The 15,613-nt window shown below is 39.2% G+C and overlaps 1 protein-coding gene across 2 annotated transcripts in view; it reads left to right on the forward strand.

The window, feature by feature from the left end:
• Positions 1 to 15,613, forward strand: part of Asb3 (ankyrin repeat and SOCS box containing 3) — a 145,093-nt gene that overhangs the window by 128,430 nt on the left and 1,050 nt on the right. For both annotated transcript variants that reach the window (XM_041668858.1, XM_041668860.1), the window contains one exon: positions 12,969 to 13,057. In XM_041668858.1, coding sequence (XP_041524792.1) covers positions 12,969 to 13,057 — 89 coding nt within the window. The remainder of the gene's footprint in view (positions 1 to 12,968; positions 13,058 to 15,613) is intronic.

Raw genomic sequence — 15,613 nt, forward strand, 5'->3', positions numbered from 1 at the left:
AACCTATAAAATTTTAAGTGCACACATAAAAAAATGTACGTGTTTTCTTAGCTAAATCCCTTTAAAGCACCCAATAAAGTGCTCTAAAAGAGACAATGTAAAAGGATTTGTAAACTCACTGAAGATTTTTGTTTTGCTTTCTAAAGAAGGCCTCAAAGCTGCCCTTCCAAGGTGAGCAGGTGCCTACGAGCCTAAAGCAGGCACAAAGCCCAGTGGTCTCCATGAAAGAAGAGCCTTAAGCAGTATGACCTCTGCCCTCCCTCAGGCTGCAGATCTAGAAAGTATGTTTCTCCCTGGCAGACCCTGACTGTCCCCAACATTTTCCACCCCTCCTGCCCCTCACCATCCCTGGGCCCCATTACCTTCCTCTCTTGTCGAGTTCGTTTATGTGGTGTTCATTGCCATTGATGAATTTTTGAACTGATGCCACATCACCCACGCTGGCCGCCCTTTGTAGCTGCCCCACAGGGTCATACCCAATTAGATACAGTTGAAATTGGGGCCGTTTCCGACCAAAGCGCCCATGACCCAAGCATGCGGGCCACAGGCGGGTGTACCAATGAGTCCGCTGTGGGGCTCTAAAAGTCAGGGCATCATATTCGAAGTCGTCCGGCATGTTGAGCCTCAAGGCTCTGCAGGCCCTCCCGGCCCTCCCGGCCCTCCGGGCCCTCCCGGCCCTCCCGACCCACCCTTCCTTCCCCTTTAGCCACCCGTACCCTCCCAAACCCAATAAGAAGTGTTCAAAATCCTGGTTAAGGTTCCCCACTGAACCAAATAAGCGTCCTGCTAGGGCAGATCCTTGGTTCAGTGTGAGCTGAACTCTGCTTCCTCCTTAGCAACACAGTTTCATGGGCATAGTGATGCGCTGTGAGCACACAATGGTGCTCGGCAGCTTTGCACCATGAGTATTCTGCGCATGCGCATTTCTGACTCCACCAACAAAAAGCATACAGTACTCAGCACATGTAGACAAATATTGTATGTTTTCTCTTTTAAGGATGTTCCCTTTTAAGGTTCTGATATGGCAACTACAATCATAATACACAGAGGCTTGGAACCTACAAAGGGACCAGGAGGGAGGAGAGTATCTCTCAAGGAAAGGAAGTAGTCTATAGTGTTTGGAAGCTAAAAGGAAAACTAGAATTGGATGGTTTAATAAAAGGGGGATGAGACAGAAAGGTAAAGAAGGGAAAATAGAGAGGGACAACCAATACTAAAGGTTCTTTGAAAAACTGTATGGAAACCGAGTACCCTAAAAGCTTCCTATACATATGTGAAAGGAACCCACATTGAGACAAAAAACAACAGGGGAGAAAAGGCTTCCGCTAGACATTTGTGCCACCAAATGAAACCTCCAGTGCCAGGAACAGGTTACCGCCTGTTGAGTCATTAACCAAAGAGACCCATAGAAACCAGCAAACAGCACAGCTATTGCCAAGGCTCTTGGTTGCTCACAAAACCTGATGTTAGGGTCTTGTTTCTAAAGGTGACACTTCTGTCACTGAATATGGAGAAGTTGAGCTGCTGTCTAACTAGATGATTCACCTACTAACCAGAGTTCAGGGTACTGGGAGGTACTCTGTGTGCCCCTGGAGGCGAAAGACAGTCCTCAATACCTCTCAGCACAAACCCTTCAACCTAAAACCACACCTACATGGAAGGAAGCTCATAGACATCTGTAAATTTATTTCTAAGGAATCTAGTGCCCTCATGTGTCTTTGCAGTCACCAGATATGCACACATACATGCATGCAGACATACATACATGCACACATACATACATGCAGACAAAACATACATAGACATGAAAGAAATGTGATCTATAAATGTTGAGACGTAATTTATGTAGTAAGTTCACTCTTTTAAAGTAGTTTGTTTTAGTATGTTCTTAAAATTATGCAACCATCACCCTATGTATTTTAAAAATATTTTCATCGTTCGAGACAAAAACCCTTTATTTGTGAGTGGTTACTCTTTGTTCACCCAGACCCCACCCCCTATCAGTTACCAATATAACTTTTTGCTTCAAGTGTCTCATTCTGGGTATTTAATAGATATCAAATCATCTAATAAAGAAGTGTCCCATTCTCCAGTCCTTTGGCTACTTTCGACTGAGCTTAATGTTTGTGATATTTATTCATGTGATAGGATGTATCAGCTCTCTACCTCTTTTCATGGCTAGAAACTAGACCATTGTATTAACACACCACCCTTCATTTACCCACTCCTCAAGCAGTAGTTATTTAGGGTTTCACCCTTCTTTCTTTTGTAAATGGTCAGGCGCTAGTGGCTGCACTATCTTCATCTACAATTTCAGCAATAACATAGCAGGTTCCTGTTCTCCAGTATCTTTACACTTTCACATGTGTCCCAGCATCTGTGCATGCTAGACAATTGCTCTACCTGTGACCTCAGCATGCAACATGTACTTCTTTATTTTTATACCAGATTTTGTTGTCCAGCTTCAACCTCATATATGTGACACGCACACACACACACACACACACAGAGAGAGAGAGAGAGAGAGAGAGAAAGAGAGAGAGAGACAGGGAAATAGAGAGAGAGAAAGAGAAAGAGAGAGAGAAGCCAAAGAGGATAACTACTTATGGGCCTGTTCCCTATGGATTTCTCAGTCTGCTTTCTTATGGGAATAAGAACCCTCTGTACAGATTGCTACTACCCACTTGCCTTGCCTACTCTACCAAAGTATTTTGTGATACGGATAATATTTAAAGAGGTAGCACTTGGCAGAAGGACTGCTCCTGAGGGAGGAGCTTGAAAAAAACAGGGATGTACTTGAGCAGAAACTAGACAGAAAAGCTCAACCTCAATACTACATCACAAAATGAGAAGACTGCAATATGCCAATGGTTGCACCCAGACTTTGTTATCTAGCTAAATGCCGGATAGTTTTCCATCATTATCTATTCAACAACCATGTACTAGGAGAAGCAGTAGACTCATGACAAGATCCATTATACAGCAACCATAAGATATGAACTGAGCAAGTGGATTCAAGTGCACCTCGACACCTACTGGCAGGCAACAGTTATTGCATCTACTCCAGCTGATTAAACTACAGGTGAGATTTATTATTCTAACTATAATCCATAAGTTACTGATCTAAAACAGGCAATATGTGAGACAATCTAATCATCCAAGCTTTCAATAGCCTTTTCATTTACAACATGTGTGAGGTCTTACAGGATGCATATGATGTCCCTCCTACATTGCTATCCCTATTTCTAGGGTTTAGTTTTGTACTCAATATTTTTTTTCTGAAAAATATGGTTTGACAATAGGAAAAAGGTGCAGTCTTTACAGACTGAATCATGGCTTCTTAGGAAAGAAGTTGGAAATCTGAAAAAAGACACAATCACCTCAACTAACAATTGTCAAGTCAGCTGAGGTATTTTTAAACACTGTACAGACTGGTACCAAGCTGCTTAAAGAGGAGGTCATACAACCACAAGAGAAAACAAACACTTTGAATACCAAAACCCAGTCGAATGAGGTGGTTTTAGAAGTGGTACAGACTAATAACAAACTTTTCGAAAAAGAGATTGCACATCTGAAGGAGGATATTAGGACTTTGCTTAACAAGACTCATTCAACTGTGATATATTTGGAAAAGGTACAGTCTGATAGTAATTTATTTAAAGAGAGATTCAACACTCTGGAGAAAGCAAAAGCTAATTTGGCATATAATATTAATTCATTTAAAGAGATATTCAGCATTCTGGAGGAGGAAACAGCTGATTTGACACATAAAACTTAGTCATGGCAGTGGGTGCTGAAACATTATTTGAGAGAATCGGCACTGTTGAATGTATTAATCAGACTCTGTTGAAGTGGTATGACAGATTGACTTATAGAATGTCTCTCCAAGAAGGTAAAATGCATGCCATGGAGATTATGTCCAAGGATGAGACATTATATCTACTGGACGAACTTCATACCTTAGAATCCTCCATGAGGGCATTAGAGCAGAATACTGGACAGGAGATCTAGACTTTCAAAAGACAGTGGTAAACAGATTTGAAAAGATTGAGGGAATTATCAACTTTGATGACCAGGAGCAAAAGGTATAAAGGCAAATTTTAACTTCATCAGTATGTAAAACTCTCCAGGATAGCTTTCCCAGAGTTAAACCTGACTTTTCAGTAGTAACATCAGAAAAGGTATCCAGCTCCAAATACTCTAAGCTTGTCAAGGAATATACATGGGAGCCCATATGTAACACCGATTAAAAAGAAATTAAACAAGCAATTGTAGCTTACAGACTACATTCATCTTATGTTAGGGAAATGGTTAAAACGTGGGCTTTCAGTAGCCACGCCACAACTCATGATTGGGCTCAGTTAAGCTCAGCTATTCTAGAATGTGGACCACAATTGCATTGGAGATGCTCTCTTAAAGAGGAAGCAAGAATTTTAGAGCAACAAGAAAAAGTGAAAGGAACTGAGATTTCCCTAGATCAAATTCTAGGTGAAGGACTTTACTCTGATCCTCAGGGTCAAGCTCTCTAATGACCACACCTTGTCCTATTGGACCACAGCAGCTTTAAAGGCTTGGGATAGAATTCAGGAACTAGGAAAGGGAGTTGAATCATATCTTATGGTTAAAAAGGGTCAGAGAGAAACTTTTAGTGAGTTTTTGCAAAGATTAACTAGGGATGTAGAAATAAGTATAACTGATCCAGAAGCTAGACATATAATAATTGAATCTCTGGCTTATGAGAATGACAACATAGCGTGCAAAGAGATCCTGGGGCCTTGAAAGATCAGATCAGAACCCATGGATGAATGAGTTTCACAAACATTGATTGTCGAGACACTTGACTATGGTACTGAAGCGTGGGTAGGAGAATCAATTTATAATGGTAAGAGAAGACATCAAAATACCAGATGTTTTAATTGTGGTAGAATGGGACATATGAGAAGGGAGTGTAGGCAATGGGTTTCCAGGAATAATGACTCTTCTGGAAATGACAGAAATAGGAGGTCTCAGCCTTCAGGCATATGCAGGAGGTGTGGCAAAGGCTGACATTGGACCAATGAATTTAGGTCAACAAAAGATAGACAAGACAATCTGATGCCATTGGGAGACAGCGTGGGGGAGGCCTCTTGCAGGCCCCCATGACAAATGTGGTCCAGTCATTCCCAGTTACTGTGGAGAATGTCTTGTCAGGAAAATTAAACAGTTCCATGCTAGCTGTCAAAAGCAATACTGTTCTGAATGATGAGATAAATGTGGAGAATGAGTCAAGAGCTCTGCTGAGACAGAGGAAAGGTATATTCTGGCAGACTTCTAGAAATGACCAAAGACCAAAGCTAAAAGTGTGTATAAATGGCATTTTTATTGAAGGCTTATTAGACACAGTGAGGATGTAAGTATCATTAATACAAAATCTTGGCATCCAAATTGGCCTCTTCAGGAGGTAGATGTTTAGTCCATGGGAATTGGAACCCTATCTTGGCTAAGACAAAGCTCAAGATGGGTTGAATGCACAGGCCCAGAAGGGCAAATAGGAAAACTAAGGCCATATATAGCCAATATTGCAGTGAATTTGTAGGGTCATGACCTATTGCAGCAATGGAATACCCAGATTAATATTCCTGAAGCCCCTAAAGCTTATGTTTCTGAGGAAACTGTTAGAAGATATTACAGACAAAGAACAGTGGCCTTTTGGGCTGCACAAGGACACAAAGCAATTGATAACCCTTTAGATGTACCAATAGCCCTGCCTTTAAAATGGTTGACTGAGAAACCAATATTAGTTAAGCTATGGCCCCTAGCTGAGGAATAGTTTCAGGCTTTAGAACAGCTGGTACAAGAGCAATTAGATACCTGGCATATAGAAGAATCTATCAGCCCTTAAAATTCTCCTTTATTTGTTAATAAAAAAAAACCTGGAAAATGGAGAATGGTGACAGATCTTAGAGCTATCAACACCGTTATTCAATCAATGGACCCTCTGTAATCTGGAATTCCTCTGCCCTCTCCATTACCAAAGTGATGGCCTCTCATAGTTATTGATTTAAAGGATTGTTTCTTCACTATACCTTTACAAGAAAGAGATAGAGAAAAGTTTGTCTTCACAGTGCCTACTTGTAATAATTCTCAGCCTACTAGGAGGTACCAGTGGACTGTCCTCCCACAAGGAATGCTCAACAACCCCACGCTGTGTAATACTTTGTAAGTCAGCCATTCGAAATAATATATAAGCAATTTCCTATAATTTACCATTACATGAATGTCTATAATTTACCATTACATGGGTGACATTTTGCTATCTTATTTAAACATAGACACTTTACAAAGAATGTTTGAAGAAATAAAGATAGTTTTACCTAAATTGGGATTGTAGATTACTCCTGAAAAAATACAGAGAGGAGATTCTGTCAGTTATCTAGGTTATAAAATAGGTTTACAAAAAATTAGGACCCAAAAGGCACAAATTAGGAGAGACCAGTTACGGACTCTTAATGACTTTCAAAGATTGTTAGGAGACATTTCCAGCCTATTACCAGCTGTTGGAATAACACCTGACCTAATAATTCATTTAAAAAATCTTAGATGGTGGTAAGGATTTGAATAGTCCCAGAGAATCACAGCTGAAGCAGAAAAGGAACTGACAATTGTTGAGAAAGAATTGCAGTAGTCACATATGGATAGGGTGAATCGAAATCCTAGTTGTATTCTTGTCATACTGACTTCCAGAATTTCTCCTATGGGAATTTTAATAAAGAGGAAGATATTATTTTAGAATGGATCTTTTTATCACATAAACCAAGTAAAAAATTAAAAATTTATGTGGAAAAAGTCTTTGAATTAATTATAAAAGGTAAATTGAGACTTTGTCTGCTAGCAGGTACAGACCCAGCAGAAATTATAGTGCCTTTCACTACTAATGAAATAAAAAAAAAGTTATGGGATGAAAATGAACCATGGCAAAGAGCTTGTGCTTTTTTTTTTTTTTTGGAGAAATTAATAGCAACTATCCCCAAAGCAATTGACTTAACCCCAGAAAGAGGACTTCTTGGATTCTTCCTCATATTGTATATGATGCTCTGGTAACTGGAGACTATACATTTCATACTGATGCTAATAAATCAGGGAAGGCAGATTACAAATCAGATGAATTGAGTAAGGTGGAACAAAGCCCTTATAATTCTGTCCAGAAGGTGAGTTCTTATGGTGATAAGGGATTTTATAGAATCTCTTAATATACTTACCAATTCACAATATGCAGAAAGAGTTATCTTGCATATTGAAACCTCTGAATTTATACCTGCTAATAGAGAATTAACTTCATTGTTTATCCAGGTGCAAGACATGATCAGGAATAGACTTTGTCCTATGTACATAACACATATTTGATCTTATATGGGTCTGCCAGGTCCTCTAGCACAAGATAATGCAGAAATTGATCAATTATTCATTGGAAACCTGTTGCAGGCCTCTGAAATTAATTTAAAAAAATCATGTCAATAGAACAGGTTTAAAGAAAGAGTTTTTTATTACATGGCAATAAGCTAAGGAGTTTATAAAGAGGTGTCCTACTTGCTCTTTCTATAATCTGCTGACAGAAGGAAAAATGATTATCCACTAAGAGGCATCTAGAAAACAAAATATGGCTTATGAATCCAGGTCCTGTTTACACTTTCAATTTATACACACATACACACACACACACACACATATGTGTGTATATCTGGTTTTGAAGTGGCTTTGTACCTCTCTAAATCCAAGCTTGTTGTTAAAATGAACATTCAGAGTTTCTGTCTCATATCAGGAGCCATCTGTTATAAGACAGAAGGAAGACTTTAGAAAAAATTTACTTTCTCCATGCCTATTTTGTCTATATCATATTCTTCATTGTATGTATGTTTATATGAATGATGTTTAAGTTTTCCATGATGAACAATAGATCTTCCTACAGATCCTTTTCCTGCTGTAAACTTAGAGATTTATAGGAAGAAGATGAGGCCCACAGCAACCACTGCACCTAACTGAGATGACATTGTGATACAGACAGTGCTACTGTAAGACTGCTTTTTTGGGTACCAGCTGCTGAAATGGTGTACCTTCTTATATTCTGGCAGAACTCCAAATGAAAACTTTGAAAATAAAAACAAAAACAAAAACTAACAAAAAACCCATTGACTTCTCAGAAATTGTTTGCAACTATGCTAGACAGTAATTTTGGAGCGTAAGCACCACTTAATTTTTACAGGATTCTATTCAGAGAATATCACCCCCATGACAGCAGGAAGTAATTCTAAAAGATGACATTCCCCCATCCCCAAAAAGTTTGTCCTTAGAGTTGGGAACACTGTTTAGGGGTTGATATTATTACTCATACTAGACAGAGGGTTGGGGTGAAATCTATGTTTGTTCAAAGAAAAGGGGGGACAGTAATAGTGGGTAATAGAGTGAATACTTGTGAGCTATTATTTATGGATAATTTACATTGGTATAGTTTTTGTATATTGATACAAGTTCAAATTGTATTTGTTACTTTTGTTTACATTATTTATACATCTATACAAAGTTCTTTTGTCAGATTGTATGTATGTGTGTTTCTGTCTCTGTTTAGGACATTTTGTATACTGATACAACTTTTAGGGTATATTTTCATATTGTATTATATATTACTGCTACTTCTGATCAAGATACTTATATATTGTTTACATGTTGAGGTCATCATTCTCATTTGTTACACATTTGTTTACAAATATTTAATATTCTGACATGAAGTTTTAGTCTTTAAGTTATATAGGTATTAATTATTATGGGTCAATAGTTGTTCATGTTTGTTGTACATACAGTCAGATAAATTAGGTTCTTTAGATACATAGAGATTATATTCTGTACAGTTAGGTAATCTTCAACCACTTCAAGGATCTGTGGAACATGGCATTTTAATAATTTAGGGTTCTGTAGACATGAGACATGATTGCTTCTGACAGCACCAATCTATTCCCGAGAGGATGTTGAGCACTGAAGACGAATCCACTTGGAGTTTGTGTTCTTCTTGGCAAAACTGGCCTTTGGACAAGGAATTGACAATGTGTTTAACGAGCAGCAGGGCTCTGTTGTAATAGAAGCGGCGGGGCTGCGTCCCTGGCACCCGGCCGCCCGCACGGCTAGCTTTATCCGAAATAATTACACGGAAACTGTATTCTCTTAAACACTGCTTGACCCATTAATTCCAGCCTCTTATTGGCTAGCTATTACATATTGATCTAACCCATTTCTCATAATCTGTATAGCCCATGAGGTGGCTTACCAGGGAAGATCTTAACCTGCTGCTGTGTCTGGTGGGAGAATCATGGCGACTCAGTGACTCGGCTTCTTTCTCCCTGCATTCTGTTCTGTCTACACCGCCTACCTAATTTTCTGTCCTATTAGGCCATGTAGTTTTCTTTATTAGTTAATCAATGAAAGCAACAGATAAGATACAAGACCCAACTCCATCAACAATGCCTCAACTACTGACAAGTTACATAGTATCCGGAAATGGATAAGCAGAACTGTCAAATCTTACTAAGACAGGGTAAGACGGTTTTGAAAAACTTCCTGCCTCTGAAATGGTCTGTGAGTTAAGATAGGCCTTAGCCAAATTTGGCTGCTTCAATGTTGCAAAATGAGACTTTGGGTGATTGCTCAGTTGGCTAATTGTCTCTGTCATATATCACTTGCTTTGGAAGCTATTTGATTGTACTTCCTGCCTGCTCAAGTAATATTATCTCCCTTCTCAGGCCTTTGATGAGGTTGAAGATTAGATAGTCGTAGTTACTGTACTCTTATGATCTAGCCAAGCCATTTCCTATAGAAGACTTAGACTCCATAAGATAGAATGTTTATTAAAATATATAGCATATGTTCCTTGCTTAGTATTGTTTATGCTGGGTGTAATTCTATTTATTCTTGATATCTGTTCCTAGTGTATATAGTTTTGTATTGGGTTTGGAACTCTCTTATTTAAATAAAAAGGGGGAGGTAATGTGGGAGCACATTCTGCTCCTTCAGCCAGTAGCCTTTAAGATACCAGCCCATTTGGGCATCTCCATGTGTCTGCTACCATAGATGTGCTGAATCTTCTCTGGTAGGCCATGACCTCATGGTGATACAGAGATTAATGGAGAAGGGTTAAATTAATATGTAAGAGTTAGCCAATAACAAGTGAGAGGTAATGGACCAAGCAGTGATTTAATTAATATATTTTCTGTGAGGTTATTCCATGCTGCCAGTGCAAACTCTAGCTATGGAGCTTTTTAATGGCATTTGTGAGCTCAGGTGTTTGTGTGCCTACTCAGGGTCTGGAGGAAAGAGACTGCAACCATGCCCATGGCTCAGCGCTCTCCTCCTGGGCAGTTGGTAGATCAGTTCTACTACGTGTGCACAAGCAGGAGAGCATGGCAGATTCCTGTCACCATACACAGAGATATTTCTAGGTCGTGCAGTGCGCTGTATGGCAGATTTAGCTATTACTCAGATAAAAAGGGTTCATTTGCTGCACATTCATTCTCAGAGTTAAAGTGCTAAGCGCAGCTCTTCTGAGACCTGGCAGTAATCCCATGTCTACCATTTTGAAAGTGGAGAGAGGCAGAGCCAGCATCCAGAGCAGCTGCAACTGATCTGCTTACCATTTTAAAAGCTCTTCCAGACAGTAAAGAATTACAGATAATGCAATAAGGACAGGATCAGACATAAAAGAACTCGAAATGGGTCACAGTGTTGGATAAATATACGTAGGCTTAAAAGAGAGAAAAAAAGAGTATGCTTGAAAGAGAGAAATAAGAGAGTTGAAAAAGAAGTGAAAATGTATTTAAAGAGACAGAGTATAGACAGTCATAGATTAAAAGGAGTAAAGAAAAATAAGCCACGTAAAGATGGAAAATACACAAAGAGTTTAGATTATGTATATTAGTGTGTTTTCTTTGAACTTTTTGACTGTGAAAGAGCTAAGTACAGAGAGACATTTCATTGCATGGACTGCTAAGTTAAACCAACATAAAGGTATCTTGATTCCAAAATTTTACTCTGAGGATATGTTGCTTTGGAAAGAAGGTTTTTCTTTAGTTTTCACAGAAGATGAGAACCTGTGGATTGCTTCCAGACCAATATGGTTTAATGGATCAAAACCTCCTGAAAGGTTGCTGTAAACACCCCCACAAAGAAAATTCTTTTCCCTATAAAAAGCATAAAGGAGTTTGGACAGTACTGTGCACATATTCTCAAATATTGTTTGTAAATGCTTCTTTTCACTTAGAGGGGTTTAAGCTATAGAGGGGGGTAGTTTGCATTTGTATGGATCTTGCTATATTGATACAAATTTAAGGTAAGTTTTGTTTTATATATATACATATATATATATATATATCTGATCTTGATTAAGGTATTGTTTTTGCGTAGCTCATTTAAAAATGTAATGTATAATTAAGAAATATATGTTAATAGATACTTATCTATAATAGTCAAGCTTGTAGTCATGTTAGACTTTCTAGATGTACAGAGATGTATTTCTGTTAGATGGGTATTCTTCAGATCTTTCAGAGACATTTAAAATGTAAGCGAACTTAAGACTTTTCATGACAGTGAGACAGATCTGCTTCTGGCACCATCATCTTCTTTAAGAAAATGATGGGCATTGAAAAGGCTCCTTATGGACTTTGTTAGTTGAACTGGACATGCAGAACCCACCGAACTTGCCTAAAGGTGAAACGATCCTTTGGGGTTTCTGCTTCATGAAAGAATCTGCAAGACATTCTTCAGAATACAGAAGAAGGTGACTGGCAAACTACCAATATAGGCAGAATTATCTTTGAAATTTCATGCTTCATGAAAAAGTCTGCTGGATACTATCAGCCTGTAGGCTGAAGCTGGATGCCACAATGATAGAGAAGAACTTTGGTAACTGGCCAGACAGTGAGATGTCTCTGTCATTTCTCGAGTTTTGGAAGTTGTTTACAATGTACTTCCTGTTTTCTTAGGTAATATTCTATCTTTCTGGAGTTTTTGATATAGTTGAAGAAAAATAGATATAGTTTTCCTTACTTATGATAAAAGGTAAAGTAAATATAAATATTGTAATTCTTGCTTGATACCTGTTTTGTTATATGTAATTTTATTATGTTAAAGTTAAAAGCTATTTTTAAAGTTAATAAACAACATGGTAATTCCCCAAAGATTAATTCATTCTAGAAACCTCCATGATATGTAGCCATAGCCAATTTCAACTGTTTTGTATGTGGTCATGAACCATACCTATCACACAGGAAAGCTTTTCCGATGAACATAGTTTAACTTATAAGTTAATCTTCCTTATCAAATACTTCTAGGGAATAAACATGTATCATTTTTATCTATTAAATATAGTGTTAAAAAAGATTATTGAATACTAACCATTGCAATGAAATTGACTGAAAACAGGTGTGATACTCATTTGAAAGAACCACTTGGCAAGATCATCAAAACAGGTAGGATTACAAAGAAAGCTCAGACCCTGGAGCCACCTAGCTGTGTGACTCTGAGTTATTTTACTTGTCCGCCACTACTTGGTATTTATGAGAACAAATAAAATACTACAAATGTAATAAATACATTTATTTAGCTAAATATATTTATACATATTTAAATATGCTCATGCAAATAAATATAAAGTATATATATGTATTAAAACATATATTAAAACTTTCAGACTTTTTATTCAGTAATATATTCTTTGGAAATTTGTCCAAAAGATTCAAAGTAAATTTCAGTCCATTTGTAGAAAAGTTTTTATCAGTATTCTCTATAGCAGACATTAGAAACAAACTAAATATTCAACACAAAATATCAAGTAGATAAGCATAATATATTACAGTCATCAAAAACTAATTTTGAATTACATGCTCATATTTTTAAAAATGTTCATAATGTCAAAATTTTTTTTAAATATTGTCTCCATTTATTATTAGGAAGCTGGTTGGTGGCCCAAGCAAACCAGATGCAAGAAGCAAAAATGAACGGGCTTGGATACATGATGTCCCAGCACCCTCAGATAAATGTGAGTTGACTGGAATCTAAGCTGGGTGTATTGACCTGGGTTAGAGGTGAAGGAGGCCACACAGTTCCAGGTTTTCTTCATACCTTGGATGGTGAATTGGCTCTGGTGCTCTCTTCCTGGGGTGGAGGTTATGAGATGCCACTCATTCACTGATTTGACTGTTGGGCAAAGTCGTGTGTGGACTGGCAAGATTAGTCTCGGATTCCCTACCCCTTGGAGTCCAATTCACAGGGAACAACGTTTCTGAGTGGCCTGGGGGGGGGCATTTGGACCACAGATGATCAGGCAAGTTGAGTCTGTGGGTCCCTTTATGGGACTTTGTTTCAGATTCCAGACAGTCCTAGAGTGGTCCAGTGAGTGGAATTGCTGATAGGCCGGCTGGCAGGTGGACTGGCTCTGGGATTTCGGCCTGACGTTTCAGATCCAATATATACCTCATAGTATCCGAAAGATGTGGTGGTTGTGGTAGCTTGTGGCTTGCTTTAGGATATTGCTTTTATATATATATATATATATATATATATATATATATATATATTGAGAAAATGAGAAAAAAAAACAAGTTTCCACCTCCTCCCAGCCTCCCATTTCGCTCCCCCTCCTCCCACCCTTCTCCCCCACCTCCCACCCTTCTCCCCCTCCCCCCACTCCTTTCTCCCTCCCTCTCCAGTCCAAAGAGCAGTCAGGGTTCCCTGCCCTGTGGTAAGACCTAGGTCCTCCCTCCTCCGACCACATCTAGGAAGGTGAACATCCAAACTGGCTAGGCTCCCGCAAAGCCAGCACATTACATAGGATCAAAACCCCTTGCCATTGTCCTTGGCGTCTCATCAGCTCTCATTGTTCGCCATGTTCAGAGAGTCCAGTTTTATCCCATGCTTTTTCAGTCACAGTCCAGCTGGCCTTGGTGAGCTCCCAATAGATCAGCTCCACTGTCTCAGTGGGTGGGTGCACCCCTCGTGGTCCCGATTTCTTTGCTCATGTTCTCCCTCCTTCTGCTCCTCATTAGGACCTTGGGAGCTCAGTCCAGTGCTCCAGTGTGGATCTCTGTCTCTATCTCCATCCATCACCAGATGAAGGTTCTATGATGATATGCAAGATATTCATCAGTATTGATATAGGATAGGGTCATTTCAGGTTCCCTATCCTCAGCTACCCAAGGAACTAACTGGGGACCTCGGCTTGGGCACCTGGGAGCCACTCTAGTTTCAAGTCTCTTGCCAACCCTAAGGTGGCTCCCTTAACTAAGAATTGTGCTTCCATGCTCCCCTATCCAACCTTCCTTTATCCCAATCCTCCTTTTTCCCCAAGTTCCCCCCTTCCTCCCCTTCTCCCGTTTCTCTCCCCATTTCCCCTTACCCCCATCCCACCCCACCCGCAAGATCTCAATTTTCTCCCCGGCAACTTTGTCTACTTCCCATAGCCAAGAGGACAACTATATGTTTTTCCTTTGGTTCACCTTCTTACTTAGCTTCTTTAGGATCACCAATTGTAGGCTCCGTGTCCCTTATTTATGGCTAGAAAACAATTATGAGTGAGTACGTCCCATATTCATCTTTTTGGGTCTGGGTTACCTCACTCAAGATAGTGTTTTCTATTTCCATCCATTTGCATGCAAAATTCGAGAAGTCATTGTTTTTTACCGCAGCATAGTACTCTAATGTGTAGATATTCCACACTTTCTTCATCCATTCTTCCATTGAAGGGCATCTAGGTTGTTTCCAGGTTCTGGCTATTACAAATAATGCTGCTATGAACATAGTTGAACAAATGCTCTTGTCATATGATAGGGCATCTCTTGGGTATATTCCCAGGAGTGGTATTGCTGGGTCCAGGGGTAGGTTGATCCCAAATTTCCTGAGAAACCGAAACACTGATTTCCAAAGTGGTTGCACCAGCAATGGATGAGGGTACCCCTTCCTCCACAGCCTCTCCAGCAAAGGCTATCATTGGAGTTTTTTATTTTAGCCATTCTGACAGGTGTAAGATGGTATCTCAAAGTTGTTTTGATTTGCATTTCCCTGATCGCTAAGGAGGTTGAACATGACCTTAAGTGTCTTTTGGCCATTTGAACTTCCTCTGCGAAGAATTCTCTGTTCAGTTCAGTGCCCCATTTTTTAATTGGGTTAATTAGCATTTTAAAGTCTAGTTTCCTGAGTTCTCTATATATTTTGGAGATCAGACCTTTGTCTGTTGTGGGGTTGGTGAAGATCTTCTCCCAGTCAGTAGGTTGCCTTTTTGTCTTGGTGACAGTGTCCTTTGCTTTACAGAAGCTTCTCAGTTTTCGTAGGTCCCATTTATTCAATGTTGCCCTTGATGTCTGAGCTGTTGGGGTTACACATAGGAAGCGATCTCCTGTGCCCATCTGATGTAGGGTACTTCCCACTTTCTCTTCTATCAGGTTCAATGTGTTCTGGCTGAGAGTGAGGTCTTTAATCCATTTGGACTTGAGTTTTGTGCATGGTGATAGATATGGGTCTATTTTCATTCTTCTACAGGTTGACATCCAGTTATGCCAGCACCATTTGTTGAAGATGCTTTCTTTCTTCCATTGTATAC

This window comes from Microtus oregoni, unplaced genomic scaffold, assembly GCF_018167655.1.
Source record: "Microtus oregoni isolate MIOR12 unplaced genomic scaffold, Mior012 000019F_ref0000042, whole genome shotgun sequence".
In the NCBI taxonomy this organism is placed as follows: domain Eukaryota; kingdom Metazoa; phylum Chordata; class Mammalia; order Rodentia; family Cricetidae; genus Microtus; species Microtus oregoni.